At 42.1% G+C, this 18,168-nt stretch overlaps 1 protein-coding gene across 2 annotated transcripts in view; it reads right to left on the bottom strand.

Moving 5' to 3' along the window:
- The window catches only part of LOC115120269 (probable G-protein coupled receptor 141), a 41,903-nt gene extending 24,414 nt beyond the window's left edge, over positions 1-17,489 (bottom strand). The window contains exons 1-2 of one of the 2 annotated variants that reach the window (XM_065007058.1): positions 17,323-17,489; positions 11,705-12,102 (exon numbers count right to left, since the gene is read on the bottom strand). In XM_065007058.1, coding sequence (XP_064863130.1) covers positions 11,705-12,072 — 368 coding nt within the window. In that variant the 5' untranslated portion in view covers positions 12,073-12,102; positions 17,323-17,489. Of the gene's footprint in view, positions 1-11,704; positions 12,108-17,322 lie in introns of both variants that reach the window. The other variant, XM_029649180.2, reaches the window with a different exon arrangement.
- Positions 17,490-18,168: the final 679 nt, after the last annotated feature.

The raw sequence follows: 18,168 nt of genomic DNA, 5'->3' as shown, positions 1-18,168 counted from the left end.
CTGTTAACTACCTGTAGACCACAGGCTGTTAACTACCTGTAGAACACGGTTAATTACCTGTAGACCATGGTTAAGTTAACTACCTGTAGACCACGGTTAAGTTAACTACCTGTAGACCATGGTTAAGTTAACTACCTGTAGACCATGGTTAAGTTAACTACCTGTAGAACACAGTTAAGTTAATTACCTGTAGACCACAGGCTGTTAACTACCTGTAGAACATGGTTAAGTTAACTACCTGTAGACCATGGTTATGTTAACTACCTGTAGACCATGGTTAAGTTAACTACCTGTAGACCACGGTTAAGTTAACTACCTGTAGACCATGGTTAAGTTAACTACCTGTAGACCATGGTTAAGTTAACTACCTGTAGACCACGGTTAAGTTAACTACCTGTAGACCATGGTTAAGTTAACTACCTGTAGACCACGGTTAAGTTAACTACCTGTAGACCACAGGCTGTTAACTACCTGTAGAACACGGTTAATTACCTGTAGACCATGGTTAAGTTAACTACCTGTAGACCATGGTTAAGTTAACTACCTGTAGACCATGGTTATGTTAACTACCTGTAGACCATGGTTAAGTTAACTACCTGTAGACCACGGTTAAGTTAACTACCTGTAGACCATGGTTAAGTTAACTACCTGTAGACCATGGTTAAGTTAACTACCTGTAGACCACGGTTAAGTTAACTACCTGTAGACCATGGTTAAGTTAACTACCTGTAGACCACGGTTAAGTTAACTACCTGTAGACCACAGGCTGTTAACTACCTGTAGAACACGGTTAATTACCTGTAGACCATGGTTAAGTTAACTACCTGTAGACCATGGTTAAGTTAATTACCTGTAGACCACAGGCTGTTAACTACCTGTAGACCATGGTTAAGTTAATTACCTGTAGACCACAGGCTGTTAACTACCTGTAGACCATGGTTAAGTTAACTACCTGTAGACCATGGTTAAGTTAACTACCTGTAGACCATGGTTAAGTTAACTACCTGTAGACCACAGGCTGTTAACTACCTGTAGACCACGGTTAAGTTAACTACCTGTAGACCACGGTTAATTACCTGTAGACCATGGTTAAGTTAACTACCTGTAGACCACGGTTAAGTTAATTACCTGTAGACCACAGGCTGTTAATTACCTGTAGACCACAGGCTGTTAACTACCTGTAGACCATGGTTAAGTTAACTACCTGTAGACCATGGTTAAGTTAACTACCTGTAGACCACGGTTAATTACCTGTAGACCATGGTTAAGTTAACTACCTGTAGACCACGGTTAATTACCTGTAGACCATGGTTAAGTTAACTACCTGTAGACCATGGTTAAGTTAACTACCTGTAGACCATGGTTAAGTTAACTACCTGTAGACCATGGTTAAGTTAACTACCTGTAGACCATGGTTAAGTTAACTACCTGTAGACCACGGTTAATTACCTGTAGACCATGGTTAAGTTAACTACCTGTAGACCATGGTTAAGTTAACTACCTGTAGACCACAGGCTGTTAACTACCTGTAGAACACGGTTAATTACCTGTAGAACACGGTTAAGTTAACTACCTGTAGACCACGGTTAAGTTAACTACCTGTAGACCATGGTTAAGTTAACTACCTGTAGACCACGGTTAATTACCTGTAGACCATGGTTAAGTTAACTACCTGTAGACCATGGTTAAGTTAACTACCTGTAGACCATGGTTAAGTTAACTACCTGTAGACCATGGTTAAGTTAACTACCTGTAGACCATGGTTAAGTTAACTACCTGTAGACCACGGTTAATTACCTGTAGACCACGGTTAAGTTAACTACCTATAGACCACGGTTAATTACCTGTAGACCACGGTTAAGTTAACTACCTGTAGACCATGGTTAAGTTAACTACCTGTAGACCACGGTTAATTACCTGTAAACCATGGTTAAGTTAACTACCTGTAGACCATGGTTAAGTTAACTACCTGTAGACCACGGTTAATTACCTGTAGACCATGGTTAAGTTAACTACCTGTAGACCATGGTTAAGTTAACTACCTGTAGACCATGGTTAAGTTAACTACCTGTAGACCACGGTTAAGTTAACTACCTGTAGACCACGGTTAAGTTAACTACCTGTAGACCACGGTTAATTACCTGTAGACCATGGTTAAGTTAACTACCTGTAGACCATGGTTAAGTTAACTACCTGTAGACCACGGTTAATTACCTGTAGACCATGGTTAAGTTAACTACCTGTAGACCACGGTTAATTACCTGTAGACCATGGTTAAGTTAACTACCTGTAGACCATGGTTAAGTTAACTACCTGTAGACCATGGTTAAGTTAACTACCTGTAGACCATGGTTAAGTTAACTACCTGTAGACCATGGTTAAGTTAATTACCTGTAGACCACAGGCTGTTAACTACCTGTAGACCACAGGCTGTTAACTACCTGTAGAACACGGTTAATTACCTGTAGACCATGGTTAAGTTAACTACCTGTAGACCACGGTTAAGTTAACTACCTGTAGACCATGGTTAAGTTAACTACCTGTAGACCATGGTTAAGTTAACTACCTGTAGAACACAGTTAAGTTAATTACCTGTAGACCACAGGCTGTTAACTACCTGTAGAACACGGTTAATTACCTGTAGACCACGGTTAAGTTAACTACCTGTAGACCACGGTTAAGTTAATTACCTGTAGACCATGGTTAAGTTAACTACCTGTAGACCATGGTTAAGTTAATTACCTGTAGACCACAGGCTGTTAACTACCTGTAGACCATGGTTAAGTTAACTACCTGTATACCATGGTTATGTTAACTACCTGTAGACCATGGTTAAGTTAACTACCTGTAGACCACGGTTAAGTTAACTACCTGTAGACCATGGTTAAGTTAACTACCTGTAGACCATGGTTAAGTTAACTACCTGTAGACCACGGTTAAGTTAACTACCTGTAGACCATGGTTAAGTTAACTACCTGTAGACCACGGTTAAGTTAACTACCTGTAGACCACAGGCTGTTAACTACCTGTAGAACACGGTTAATTACCTGTAGACCATGGTTAAGTTAACTACCTGTAGACCATGGTTAAGTTAACTACCTGTAGACCATGGTTATGTTAACTACCTGTAGACCATGGTTAAGTTAACTACCTGTAGACCACGGTTAAGTTAACTACCTGTAGACCATGGTTAAGTTAACTACCTGTAGACCATGGTTAAGTTAACTACCTGTAGACCACGGTTAAGTTAACTACCTGTAGACCATGGTTAAGTTAACTACCTGTAGACCACGGTTAAGTTAACTACCTGTAGACCACAGGCTGTTAACTACCTGTAGAACACGGTTAATTACCTGTAGACCACAGGCTGTTAACTACCTGTAGACCATGGTTAAGTTAATTACCTGTAGACCACAGGCTGTTAACTACCTGTAGACCATGGTTAAGTTAACTACCTGTAGACCATGGTTAAGTTAACTACCTGTAGACCATGGTTAAGTTAACTACCTGTAGACCACAGGCTGTTAACTACCTGTAGACCACGGTTAAGTTAACTACCTGTAGACCACGGTTAATTACCTGTAGACCATGGTTAAGTTAACTACCTGTAGACCACGGTTAAGTTAACTACCTGTAGAACACGGTTAACTACCTGTAGACCACGGTTAAGTTAACTACCTGTAGAACACGGTTAACTACCTGTAGACCATGGTTAAGTTAACTACCTGTAGACCACGGTTAATTACCTGTAGACCATGGTTAAGTTAACTACCTGTAGACCATGGTTAAGTTAACTACCTGTAGAACACGGTTAATTACCTGTAGACCATGGTTAAGTTAACTACCTGTAGACCACGGTTAAGTTAACTACCTGTAGACCACGGTTAATTACCTGTAGACCATGGTTAAGTTAACTACCTGTAGACCATGGTTAAGTTAACTACCTGTAGACCATGGTTAAGTTAACTACCTGTAGACCACGGTTAATTACCTGTAGACCACGGTTAAGTTAACTACCTATAGACCACGGTTAATTACCTGTAGACCACGGTTAAGTTAACTACCTGTAGACCATGGTTAAGTTAACTACCTGTAGACCTCGGTTAATTACCTGTAGACCATGGTTAAGTTAACTACCTGTAGACCACGGTTAATTACCTGTAGACCATGGTTAAGTTAACTACCTGTAGACCATGGTTAAGTTAACTACCTGTAGACCATGTTTAAGTTAACTACCTGTAGATCACGGTTAAGTTAACTACCTGTAGACCATGGTTAAGTTAACTACCTGTAGACCACGGTTAAGTTAACTACCTGTAGACCATGGTTAAGTTAACTACCTGTAGACCACAGGCTGTTAACTACCTGTAGACCATGGTTAAGTTAACTACCTGTAGACCATGGTTAAGTTAACTACCTGTAGACCACAGGCTGTTAACTACCTGTAGACCACGGTTAATTACCTGTAGACCACGGTTAAGTTAACTACCTGTAGACCACGGTTAAGTTAATTACCTGTAGACCATGGTTAAGTTAACTACCTGTAGACCACGGTTAAGTTAATTACCTGTAGACCACAGGCTGTTAACTACCTGTAGAACACGGTTAATTACCTGTAGACCACGGTTAAGTTAACTACCTGTAGACCACGGTTAAGTTAACTACCTGTAGACCACGGTTAAGTTAACTACCTGTAGACCACGGTTAAGTTAATTACCTGTAGACCACGGTTAAGTTAACTACCTGTAGACCACAGGCTGTTAACTACCTGTAGACCACAGGCTGTTAACTACCTGTAGAACACGGTTAATTACCTGTAGACCATGGTTAAGTTAACTACCTGTAGACCATGGTTAAGTTAACTACCTGTAGACCACAGGCTGTTAACTACCTGTAGACCACAGGCTGTTAACTACCTGTAGACCACGGTTAATTACCTGTAGACCATGGCTAAGTTAACTACCTGTAGACCATGGTTAAGTTAACTACCTGTAGACCATGGTTAAGTTAGTTACCTGTAGACCATGGTTAAGTTAACTACCTGTAGACCATGGTTAATTACCTGTAGACCATGGTTAAGTTAACTACCTGTAGACCATGGTTAAGTTAACTACCTGTAGACCACGGTTAAGTTAACTACCTGTAGACCATGGTTAAGTTAAGTACCTGTAGACCATGGTTAAGTTAACTACCTGTAGACCATGGTTAAGTTAACTACCTGTAGACCATGGTTAAGTTAATTACCTGTAGACCACAGGCTGTTAACTACCTGTAGACCACAGGCTGTTAACTACCTGTAGAACACGGTTAATTACCTGTAGACCATGGTTAAGTTAACTACCTGTAGACCACGGTTAAGTTAACTACCTGTAGACCATGGTTAAGTTAACTACCTGTAGAACACGGTTAAGTTAATTACCTGTAGACCACAGGCTGTTAACTACCTGTAGAACACGGTTAATTACCTGTAGACCACGGTTAAGTTAACTACCTGTAGACCACGGTTAAGTTAATTACCTGTAGACCATGGTTAAGTTAACTACCTGTAGACCATGGTTAAGTTAATTACCTGTAGACCACAGGCTGTTAACTACCTGTAGACCATGGTTAAGTTAACTACCTGTAGACCATGGTTAAGTTAACTACCTGTAGACCACGGTTAAGTTAACTACCTGTAGACCATGGTTAAGTTAACTACCTGTAGACCATGGTTAAGTTAACTACCTGTAGACCACAGGCTGTTAACTACCTGTAGAACTCGGTTAATTACCTGTAGACCATGGTTAAGTTAACTACCTGTAGACCATGGTTAAGTTAATTACATGTAGACCACAGGCTGTTAACTACCTGTAGACCATGGTTAAGTTAATTACCTGTAGACCACAGGCTGTTAACTACCTGTAGACCATGGTTAAGTTAACTACCTGTAGACCATGGTTAAGTTTATTACCTGTAGACCATGGTTAAGTTAATTACCTGTAGACCACAGGCTGTTAACTACCTGTAGAACACGGTTAAGTTTATTACCTGTAGACCATGGTTAAGTTAATTACCTGTAGACCACAGGCTGTTAACTACCTGTAGAACACGGTTAAGTTAACTACCTGTAGACCATGGTTAAGTTAACTACCTGTAGACCATGGTTAAGTTAACTACCTGTAGACCATGGTTAAGTTAATTACCTGTAGACCACAGGCTGTTAACTACCTGTAGAACAAGGTTAATTACCTGTAGACCACAGGCTGTTAACTACCTGTAGAACACGGTTAATTACCTGTAGACCACGGTTAAGTTAACTACCTGTAGACCATGGTTAAGTTAATTACCAGTAGACCACAGGCTGTTAACTACCTGTAGAACAAGGTTAATTACCTGTAGACCACAGGCTGTTAACTACCTGTAGAACACGGTTAATTACCTGTAGACCATGGTTAAGTTAACTACCTGTAGACCATGGTTAAGTTAACTACCTGTAGACCACAGGCTGTTAACTACCTGTATAACATGGTTAATTACCTGTAGACCATGGCTAAGTTAACTACCTGTAGACCACAGGCTGTTAACTACCTGTAGACCACAGGCTGTTAACTACCTGTAGACCACGGTTAATTACCTGTAGACCATGGCTAAGTTAACTACCTGTAGACCATGGTTAAGTTAACTACCTGTAGACCATGGTTAAGTTAACTACCTGTAGACCACAGGCTGCTAACTACCTGTAGACCATGGTTAAGTTAACTACCTGTAGACCACAGGCTGTTAACTACCTGTAGACCATGGTTAAGTTAACTACCTGTAGACCACAGGCTGTTAACTACCTGTAGACCACGGTTAATTACCTGTAGACCACGGTTAAGTTAACTACCTGTAGACCACGGTTAAGTTAATTACCTGTAGACCATGGTTAAGTTAACTACCTGTAGACCACGGTTAAGTTAATTACCTGTAGACCATGGTTAAGTTAACTACCTGTAGACCATGGTTAAGTTAACTACCTGTAGACCACAGGCTGTTATCTACCTGTAGACCATGGTTAAGTTAATTACCTGTAGACCACAGGCTGTTAACTACCTGTAGACCACGGTTAAGTTAATTACCTGTAGACCACGGTTAAGTTAATTACCTGTAGACCATGGTTAAGTTAACTACATGTAGACCACAGGCTGTTAACTACCTGTAGACCACAGGCTGTTAATTACCTGTAGAACACGGTTAATTACCTGTAGACCATGGTTAAGTTAACTACCTGTAGACCACTGTTAATTACCTGTAGACCATGGTTAAGTTAACTACCTGTAGACCATGGTTAAGTTAACTACCTGTAGACCACGGTTAATTACCTGTAGACCATGGTTAAGTTAACTACCTGTAGACCACGGTTAAGTTAATTGCCTGTAGACCACGGTTAAGTTAACTACCTATAGACCATAGTTAAGTTAACTACCTGTAGACACAGTTAACTACCTGTAGTCCACGGTTAATTACCTGTAGACCACGGTTAATTACCTGTAGACCATGGCTAAGTTAACTACCTGTAGACCATGGTTAAGTTAACTACCTGTAGACCATGGTTAAGTTAACTACCTGTAGACCATGGTTAAGTTAACTACCTGTAGACCACAGGCTGTTAACTACCTGTAGACCATGGTTAAGTTAACTACCTGTAGACCACAGGCTGCTAACTACCTGTAGACCATGGTTAAGTTAACTACCTGTAGACCACAGGCTGTTAACTACCTGTAGACCATGGTTAAGTTAACTACCTGTAGACCACAGGCTGTTAACTACCTGTAGACCACGGTTAATTACCTGTAGACCACGGTTAAGTTAACTACCTGTAGACCACGGTTAAGTTAATTACCTGTAGACCATGGTTAAGTTAACTACCTGTAGACCACGGTTAAGTTAATTACCTGTAGACCATGGTTAAGTTAACTACCTGTAGACCATGGTTAAGTTAACTACCTGTAGACCACGGTTAAGTTAATTACCTGTAGACCACGGTTAAGTTAACTACCTGTAGACCATGGTTAAGTTAATTACCTGTAGAACACGGTTAAGTTAACTACCTGTAGACCATGGTTAAGTTAACTACCTGTAGACCACAGGCTGTTATCTACCTGTAGACCATGGTTAAGTTAATTACCTGTAGACCACAGGCTGTTAACTACCTGTAGACCACGGTTAAGTTAATTACCTGTAGACCACGGTTAAGTTAATTACCTGTAGACCATGGTTAAGTTAACTACATGTAGACCACAGGCTGTTAACTACCTGTAGACCACAGGCTGTTAATTACCTGTAGAACACGGTTAATTACCTATAGACCATGGTTAAGTTAACTACCTGTAGACCACTGTTAATTACCTGTAGACCATGGTTAAGTTAACTACCTGTAGACCAGGGGTGTCAAAGTCAAATGGACGGAGGGCCAAATAAAAAAATCAGCTACAAGACGAGGGCCGGACTGTTCGAATGTTCATTGAAAATTTTTTAAATGACGCATATAGTCTAGTGAACCTAATTGAACCTACTGAAAACCTAACAAATATATTACAATATGATCAGATAAATAAAGCAATATTTTCTTATGGCTCTGTCAGTAATCTTTAATTTTCAACAGACACAAAAGACAAATTTCCTTTATATAAATATCCCCATAACATGAACATTAAATGAAAGAAACCGGTATTCAAGGCACCATCAGTAGACTATATTTTCTATTTTAGCAAAAGTGGGCTAAATTTACTTCAAAGAAAAAACAATAATAGCAATTTTCTATCATCCACTCAACTGAAATATTTTTTAAATATAATTGGATTGAAATACAAAAAATAAAGTGCAAAAATCTATTAATCAAAAACAACACTTTGTTTAAGGAGAAGTAACATGCAGTGAAAACAAATATTAAATTTTAACTTTTAAACTTGAACTGAGTAAAAACTCTAAATATGTGATTGCACAGTAATGTTCACTTGTTTGAGGTTGAGGGTGATACTTGGTGGTGTCCCATCTTTTCCACAAGTTCATCAATGTTCGGGGTAAGGCTCTGAGCTGAAGAAATCCTCAGAATTGAGTGGAGGTGTTCAGCAGTAAGTCGACTTCTGTGTGATGTTTTGTTCAGGTTCATCAAAGAAAACAGTTGTTCACACAGGTATGTGCTGCCAAACATAGACAACGTTTGAGCAGCCTGGATGCGCAGCTGGGGCATTGTGCCGGGAGGAAACGGGCGAACTCCGCAGCACCCACTGCCGCATATTTTGCCCTCAGTGCATCATTGCATTGGAGGTCAATCAACTCCATTTGGAGGTTTGGTGGTGAGCTTTCCACGTCAACAGCAAATGGGTTACCGAGCAGTTCCAACCTGCTTTTTGTGCTTCAAAGTCAGCAAATCAAGGTAGACGAAAGTCAGCGGCAAGCATACCTATTTTATCAGCCAACTGTGTGCTCGGGAACGCACTGGTAGAGAGCTTCTCTTTCATGGTCTGGCAGCTGGGAAAGTGGCTCAAATTTTCTTTCCGCATCTGCGTCTCCCACAGAGTCAGTTTGGTTTTAAATGCCTTCACTGTACTGTACATATCAGAGATGACACGATCCCGACCCTGCAGCTGCAAGTTTATTGCATTCAGATGACTCGTAATGTCACACAGAAAAGCCATTTCACACAGAAACATTTCGTCTCGGAGTTGTGTTGTGTCTTTCCCTTTGCTGTCCAAGAACAGACAAATCTCCTCACGAAGCTAGAAACATCTTTGAAGCACCTTTCCCTGGCTTAGCCATCGCACCTCTGTGTGATAAGGCAAATCACCATGCTCCGTTTCTAACTCCGTCAGAAATGCCTTGAACTGGCGGTGATTCAAACCTTTGGCTCTGATAAAGTTAACTGTGCGCGTGATGATGCTCATTACATGCTCCATTTTCAAGGCTTTACCGCACAACGCTTCCTGGTGTATGATACAATGATAAGCTGTCAGCTCACCTGTCGCGTTTTCCTCTTGCATCTTTTCCCGTATCTTCGCCACCAGTCCGCTCCTGTGTCCACACATCGCAGGTGCTCCGTCGGTTGTCAAACCCACGAGTTTTTCCCAAGGCAGCTCCATCTCATTTACACATCTTGACACCTCTTCATACAAATCATGCCCCGTAGTTGTGCCATGCATAGGACGTAAAGCCAAAAACTCCTCTGTCACGCTTAGGTTGGAGTCCACTCCGCGGATGAAAATTGACAACTGGGCAATGTCAGAAATGTCGGTGCTCTCATCCACAGCCAAGGAATATGCAATAAAATCTTTTCCCTTTTCACAAGCTGCTCTTTTAGATTGATGGACAACTGGTCTACTCTCTCGGCAATGGTGTTTCTGCTCAGACTCACATTTAAAAAGAGTTGCCTTTTTCTGGGCAAACTTCGTCACAAACTTTAATCATGCAGTTTTTGATGAAATCCCCTCCGTAAATGGCCGGGCTGATTTAGCGATCTCTTCTGCCAAAATAAAACTGGCCTTGACAGCAGCCTGGCCTTGTGATTTGGCTTTTTGAACAGAGCCTGTCGAGATTTGAGGCCTCGTTTTAATTCCTCTGCCTTTTGTAGCCTTTGTTCCATGTCCATATTCTTGTTTTTGTCCGCGTGTTTCGTTTCATAATGGTCTCAGATTATACTCTTTCAGTACCGCCACACTTTCTCCACACAGAAGACACACAGGTTTTCCAGCTACCTTCGTGAACATATACTCCGACTCCCACCTTGTTTGAAACCCCCGGTTCTCAGTATCCACCTTCCGTTTTGCCATTTTTGATGGGTATCTGAAAGTTAATTTTACTGTGATGCTGACGACTGCTGTGCCAATAAATATTGAAATGAAGCAGCCTACTGCTCGGTGCGTCACCTTTGCATTGTGGGAAATGTAGTATTGGTGCGTGTAAAAGATCTGCGGGCTGCCGGCTTGCTGCGGGCCGGTTCTAATAATAAATCAAGATCATCCCAGGGGCCGTAAAAAACCTTCTTGCGGGCCGGATGTGGCCCGCGGGCCTTGACTCTGACATATGTGCTGTAGACCATGGTTAAGTTAACTACCTGTAGACCACGGTTAATTACCTGTAGACCATGGTTAAGTTAACTACCTGTAGACCACGGTTAAGTTAATTGCCTGTAGACCACGGTTAAGTTAACTACCTGTAGACCATAGTTAAGTTAACTACCTGTAGACACAGTTAACTACCTGTAGACCACGGTTAATTACCTGTAGACCACGGTTAATTACCTGTAGACCACGGTTAAGTTAACTACCTGTAGAACACTGTTAATTACAGGTAGTTAACTACCTATAGAACACAGAGGGTTAACTATCTGTAGAACACAGAGGGTTAACTACCTGTAGAACACGGAGGGTTAACTACCTGTAGAACACAGAGGGTTAACTACCTGTAGAACACAGAGGGTTAACTACCTGTAGAACACAGAGGGTTAACTACCTGTAGGACACAGATGGTTAACTACCTGTAGAACACGGAGGGTTAACTGCCTATAGAACACAGAGGGTTATTACCTGTAGAACACAGAGGGTTAACTACCTGTAGAACACGGTGAACTACCTTTACAATGAGGTTGACTACCTGTAGAACATGGTTAACTACCTGTAGAACACAGTTAAATTAACTACCTGTAGGACACAGTTAACTATTTGTAGAACGTAGTTAACTTCACTACCTGTAGAACTCGTAGCGATCCTTCTTGCTATGGAACCCTAGCAGTCGTATGACGAGGATGACCACGTAGAAAACAAAAGCCATGTACATGTGCACGTGGATCATGGCACTGACCACCTTACACAGCATCTTCCCCAACATCCAGTAACCAGCAACATAGTAGTAGATCCTGAAGGGTACGGTGAGTAGGAACAGGAAGTGGGCCAGAGTGAGGTTGAGCATAGCGATGGTGATGACTGATCGCATGTTGGATTGGAGGATGTGGATCATCAGGGCCAACCCGATGACCCCAATGACCAGGACCAGGCTATAGATGGACAACAGGGTAAGACGTTTGAGGATGGACAGGGTTTCCGGCTCGTCGGACATGGTAGAGTTAGAGGGAACCTGAGACGCCAACTTCGCTGGGGGATGGGGAGAAGAGAGAGAGAGATACAGAACAGAATGCAGTAAAGCAGACACTCTTATCAATTCAAATTAGGAGGGTCAACAACCAACCACACAATATCATTATTGTAGGTATTGACATGATACAGTGGGGCAAAAAAGTTTATAGTCAGCCACCAATTGGGCAAGTTCTCCCACTTAAAAAGATGAGAGAGGCCTGTAATTTTCATCATAGGTACACTTCAACTATGACAGACAAAATGAGAAAAAAAATCCAGAAAATCACATTGTAGGATTTTTAATGAATTTATTTGCAAATTATGGTGGAAAATAAGTATTATAAAAATAAGTATTATCAGAGCTACAGTAGACCTTTATACAAACAAGCCATTTGCAACACAGGCCCACCATCATTCACTTTGAACTGGACAGTGTGTTTACAGTTGGTTACAACAGCGTGACTTTAGATCTTTAGAACGCATTGGTCAAAAGCCGCAAAATACACCTGAATGGATTTCTGCAAATATGTTACTTTACAGCCGCATCCTCAGAGCATGCGCAGACCAGCTGGCTGGTGTGTTTACAGACATATTCAATCAATCCTTATCCCAGTCTGCTGTTCCCACATGCTTCAAGAGGGCCACCATTGTCCATGTTCCCAAGAAAGCGAAGGTAACTGAGCTAAACGACTACCGCCCCGTAGCACTCACTTCCGTCATCATGAAGTGCTTTGAGAGACTAGTCAAGGACCATATCACCTCCACCCTACCTGACACCCTAGACCCACTCCAATTTGCTTACCGCCCAAATAGGTCCACAGACGACGCAATCGCAACCACACTGCCCTAACCCATCTGGACAAGAGGAATACCTATGTGAGAATGCTGTTAATCGACTACAGCTCAGCATTTAACACCATAGTACCCTCCATACTCGTCATCAAGCTCGAGACCCTGGGTCTCGACCACGCCCTGTGCAACTGGGTACTGGACTTCCTGACGGGCCACCCCCAGGTGGTGAGGGTAGGTAACAACATCTCCACCCCGCTGATCCTCAACACTGGGGCCCCACAAGGGTGCGTTCTAAGCCCTCTCCTGTACTCCTTGTTCACCCACGACTGCGTGGCCATGCACGCCTCCAACTCAATCATCAAGTTTGCGGACGACACTACAGTGGTAGGCTTGATTACCAACAACGACGAGACGGCCTACAGGGAGGAGGTGAGGGCCCTCGGAGTGTGGTGTCAGGAAAATAACCTCACACTCAACGTCAACAAAACAAAGGAGATTATTGTGGACTTCAGGAAACAGCAGAGGGAGCACTCCCCTATCCACATCGACGGGACAGTAGTGGAGAGGGTAGTAAGTTTTAAGTTCCTCGGCATACACATTACGGACAAACTGAATTGGTCCACCCACACAGACAGCGTCGTGAAGAAGGTGCAGCCTCTTCAACCTCAGGCTGAAGAAATTCGGCTTGTCACCAAAAGCACTCACAAACTTCTACAGATGCACAATCGAGAGCATCCTGTCGGGCTCCGCCCACAACCGTAAGGCTCTCCAGAGGGTAGTGAGGTCTGCACAACGCATCACCGGGGGCAAACTACCTGCCCTCCAGGACACCTACACCACCCGATGTCACAGGAAGGCCATAAAGATCATCAAGGACAACAACCAGCAGAGCCACTGCCTGTTCACCCCGCTATCATCCAGAAGGCGAGGTCAGTACAGGTGCATCAAAGCAAGGACCGAGAGACTGAAAAACAGCTTCTATCTCAAGGCCATCAGACTGTTAAACAGCCACCACTAACATTGAGTGGCTGCTGCCAACACACTGACTCAACTCCAGCGACTTTAATAATGGAAATTGATGTAAAAATATATCACTAGCCACTTTAAACAATGCTACTTAATATAATGTTTACATACCCTACATTACTCATCTCATATGTATATGTATATACTGTACTCTATATCATCTACTGCATCTTTATGTAATACATGTATCACTAGCCACTTTAAACTATGCCACTTTGTTTACATACCCTACATTACTCATCTCATATGTAGATACTGTACTCGATACCATCTACTGCATCTTGCTTATGCCGTTCTGTACCATCACTCATTCATATATCTTTATGTACATATTCTTATCCCTTTACACTGTGTATAAGGTAGTAGTTTTGGAATTGTTAGGTTAGATTACTCGTTGGTTATTACTGCATTGTCGGAACTAGAAGCACAAGCATTTCGCTACACTCGCATTAACATCTGCTAACCATGTGTATGTGACCAATAACATTTGATTTGACTTGACATTTGGGAACATTACAGTTCTATTGATTAAACAACCATGAAAAGGTGTGCTCTCCTCAGTTATGCACATCAACAACAAGATTAACAACTAACGCTAACCAGAGCAAGATGAGCTCAAATCTAACAAAGGAACATTAGATAAACCCTCTCAAACTTTTTCAGCTAGTTGGCCGTCAAAATTGCACTGATAAAAGATGGGGAATTGTAGCCTCCTCATCCTTCTGCAGCTTGTCTGACAATGCATTCTTGTCCCAACCAAGCACCCAAGCTAACTGGCTAAAGTTGTCTAGCTTGCTAGCCAGCTACTTCCAGACACAAATGAGAGAACACCTTACTCTGACCATTTTACTCGCCGTAGCAGAGCATGTTATCTAGTGTTCGTGACTAACTATTACATTTTTTTGCCTACGCTTACTAACACCGGTCATATTCAGCGGGTGTTGCACATTCGTAAATTCATCAGTTATTCTGTTCTCTGGCACACTCAGACGAGAGTGCTCTGAAATCGGAGTAGATAGACAGAGTGAATTTGCGAACGCAAGAGATATGTTAACTGGATAACAATCGTTCATGTTCTTGCTAGCTAACTAAATAGCCTATTAGCTACGTTATGACTGACTTGTGATCATTGCCCTTGCTAGTTTGATTGTATTGACATTCCCAGCCTTAGTTACATTCGTCTGTTTTTGTCCAGAGTATTGAATCATTGAAACTGAAACAGTGCATCCCGAATGGAGGCAGCAAACAATGTACCAGGCCAGCTGTGATTAACAACCTGATAGCAATATTTGTTGGACTACCAAGAAATGTATTGGTGAATTATATGAATCATGCATTGAACTGCATCCATCTATTCTGCCAACAATGCCTTAGTGTACGTCATGGAATGTTGACTCAAATATAACCTATTTTTAAAACCTTTTATAAAGTTGGTTTTGTAGGATAAACTGGGAATTTAATATTTTTGACTAATATTATGATTGTCTGTTTCATATCCGCTGTCAGTTCCACTTTAAACTTTACATCACTGGTTACTTTGTACTAAATGTGAAATGTTTTTGCAATGGGAAGTGATAGTTGTACATTTCGATTGGGAAATGCTCAATGGTTGTTTTTTTGTCTTTTTATGATTGAAACCTACTGGCTTATTTTGTCAGAGTTTATGCACTGCTTATCCTTTAACATCATGCTGTGTGTGACTGCTGTCTTTCCATCGGCCCTATGTATTGATGCCTGGAGAAGGTGGTATAGTCTAATTTTGTCAAAAAGTTCCCAAACTGCCCACCCAGCGAAGGAAAGGTGCCCTGTGTGGATGCCCCGTGATACAAACAGGCATGATGACAATTGCGCGTCACAAGTAGCCTACTAACCAACACTTCGGACTAAACTTTTCAATACCTAGTTTACACACCCATTGTTGCCTTAGTTAACATTAACTGGTAGATATCATATGTTGAAGCGTCTTTCCTACCCACCGGGCTACCGATGTCGTTCTTCTGTGAGCTGCTCCATGCCAAAACCAGTGGAGAGCTGCACACTCTTGCTGTCTGCAGATGATATTCTGCTGTAACTAGGCTATGTGTTCAGCGCACATGCATGTGAATATATTTCACGGGCTTTGCGATTGTGTTGGCTACTTTGTGCATGATTTCTCTATTGTAGTACGTAATTGATAAGTCATATACCTCCACTACACTACTTTGATACTCAACAGTAGGGATTAAGAAGTGAGTATAAGCAATGCCCGCTGAAAATAAAGTGTGTATACCTGCTATACCCTCCACTACACCACTTGCCCTTTGTGTTTACCCTCCACTACACCACTGGCCTGTGTATACCCTCCACTACACCACTGGCCCTTTGTGTTTACCCTCCACTACACCACTGGCCTGTGTATACCCTCCACTACACCACTGGCCTGTGTATACCCTCCACTACACCACTGGCCTGTGTATACCCTCCACTACACCACTGGCCCTTTTACAAAAAGTGACCTCTCTTACATGAGTGCGCTGGTATTATGGTTGCTGTCCTTTCAGAATCACAAACCTGTCACACACTGAAGGTCTATAGGTTCACCACTGTACTAACCTGTCACACACTGAAGGTCTATAGGTTCACCACTGTACTAACCTGTCACACACTGAAGACCTATAGGTTCACCACTGTACTAACCTGTCACACACTGAAGACCTATAGGTTCACCACTGTACTAACCTGTCACACACTGAAGGTCCAATAGGTTCTCCACTGTACTAACCTGTCACACACTGAAGGTCTATAGGTTCACCACTGTACTAACCTGTCACACACTGAAGGTCCAATAGGTTCACCACTGTACTAACCTGTCACACACTGAAGGTCTATAGGTTCACCACTGTACTAACCTGTCACACACTGAAGGTCTATAGGTTCAGCACTGCGCAAACATGTCTATAATAGATATAAAGGCTGTTAAGATACTAATGTTTCAAGAAAGGAGTGTATATATTTGGCCTGGCGAAGCGGTTTTATGCTCTGACTGAAAGGAAGCTGATAATTCTGAGTTTTTACTCTGCTGGTTTTGGCTGGTCTCGGGAAGAAATTACCAGTCCTCACTGTCCAAGACCGAGTACAAATGTATCCAACACTGAGACACTCAATGTGGTCTCGGGTACTACAGCCCTGCATTATATACATACTGTCGGTCACAGTGGACACATATTGTAATACAGTGAGTGATTGTACCTGTCCATATCTACTGGGAGTGACAAAAGAATGAAAATTCAACTATTAGGAAAACAACCAATGTGCAACACAATCCTCCTCACAGCCTTAAAATCTATCAAGTAAGTCTCATGTCATTACAGAAGTCTTAAGTTCTGAAAAATGACAATAGAATATATATCAATATCAAATCATTCTGTAGACCTACCTTCTGATGGATCAGGTAAAAACTTTCCACAGAGAAGGAAATCAGGGTGGTGTGAGTGTCAGGGCATACAGTATGTGTGTGAGAGAGAGTGTGACCGATGCACCACCCTTACCAGAGCTGCTTTACCACCCCCTTCTCTTTGTAAAAAAGCACAGTGCGTTTGACAGGTCCTTTTTACATACTGTCTGCAGAGTCAGAAGCACACAGAACACCACATTCACGAGAAGGGATTACACATATGGCAGCTCAGCCACAGAGCTGTCAACTTCCTCTGGCCGGCTCTATGCACCCACACTGACAGAGAGAACACTTCCTGTCTTTCTCTGGGAGGACTCTATATTAAAGTCTTTCTATAGGCCTTAGGGTTTACAAAGGCTGTGAGCAGCTCCATACATCATTATTCAGCCTCATAAAATAGAATGTGTATGAAGTGTGAGTGTAATCCATGTGGTGAGAGACCAGGCTGTTCAACAGAACTGAAACAGGATGTGGTGAAAATTGAGAGATATTCTCAGATGTGCCAAATTAGCCAATACTTTTCTTCCAGTAAACAAAATCATCACTCCATCATTGTTCTCAGAAAGAGCTGATATACACCCACCGGCCATCTTATTAGGTACACTACCCCGTCCACAAAATTGGATCAGTCCTACAGACAGTGAGTCACATGGCTTGCTATATAAAGCAGGCATTGAGGCATTCAGTTGCGGTTTGATTGAACGTTAGAATGGGCGAAATTAGTGACCTAAGCGACTTTGAGCGTAATGTGATCATCGGTGCCAAGTGCCGGATCAAGTATCTCAGAAATGGCCACCCTCCTGTGCTTTTCACAAACAACAGTGTCGA

Source organism: Oncorhynchus nerka, linkage group LG22 (assembly GCF_034236695.1).
Source record: "Oncorhynchus nerka isolate Pitt River linkage group LG22, Oner_Uvic_2.0, whole genome shotgun sequence".
NCBI classification, from domain to species: Eukaryota; Metazoa; Chordata; class Actinopteri; order Salmoniformes; family Salmonidae; genus Oncorhynchus; species Oncorhynchus nerka.
This window is presented reverse-complemented; position numbering and strand designations above follow the sequence as displayed.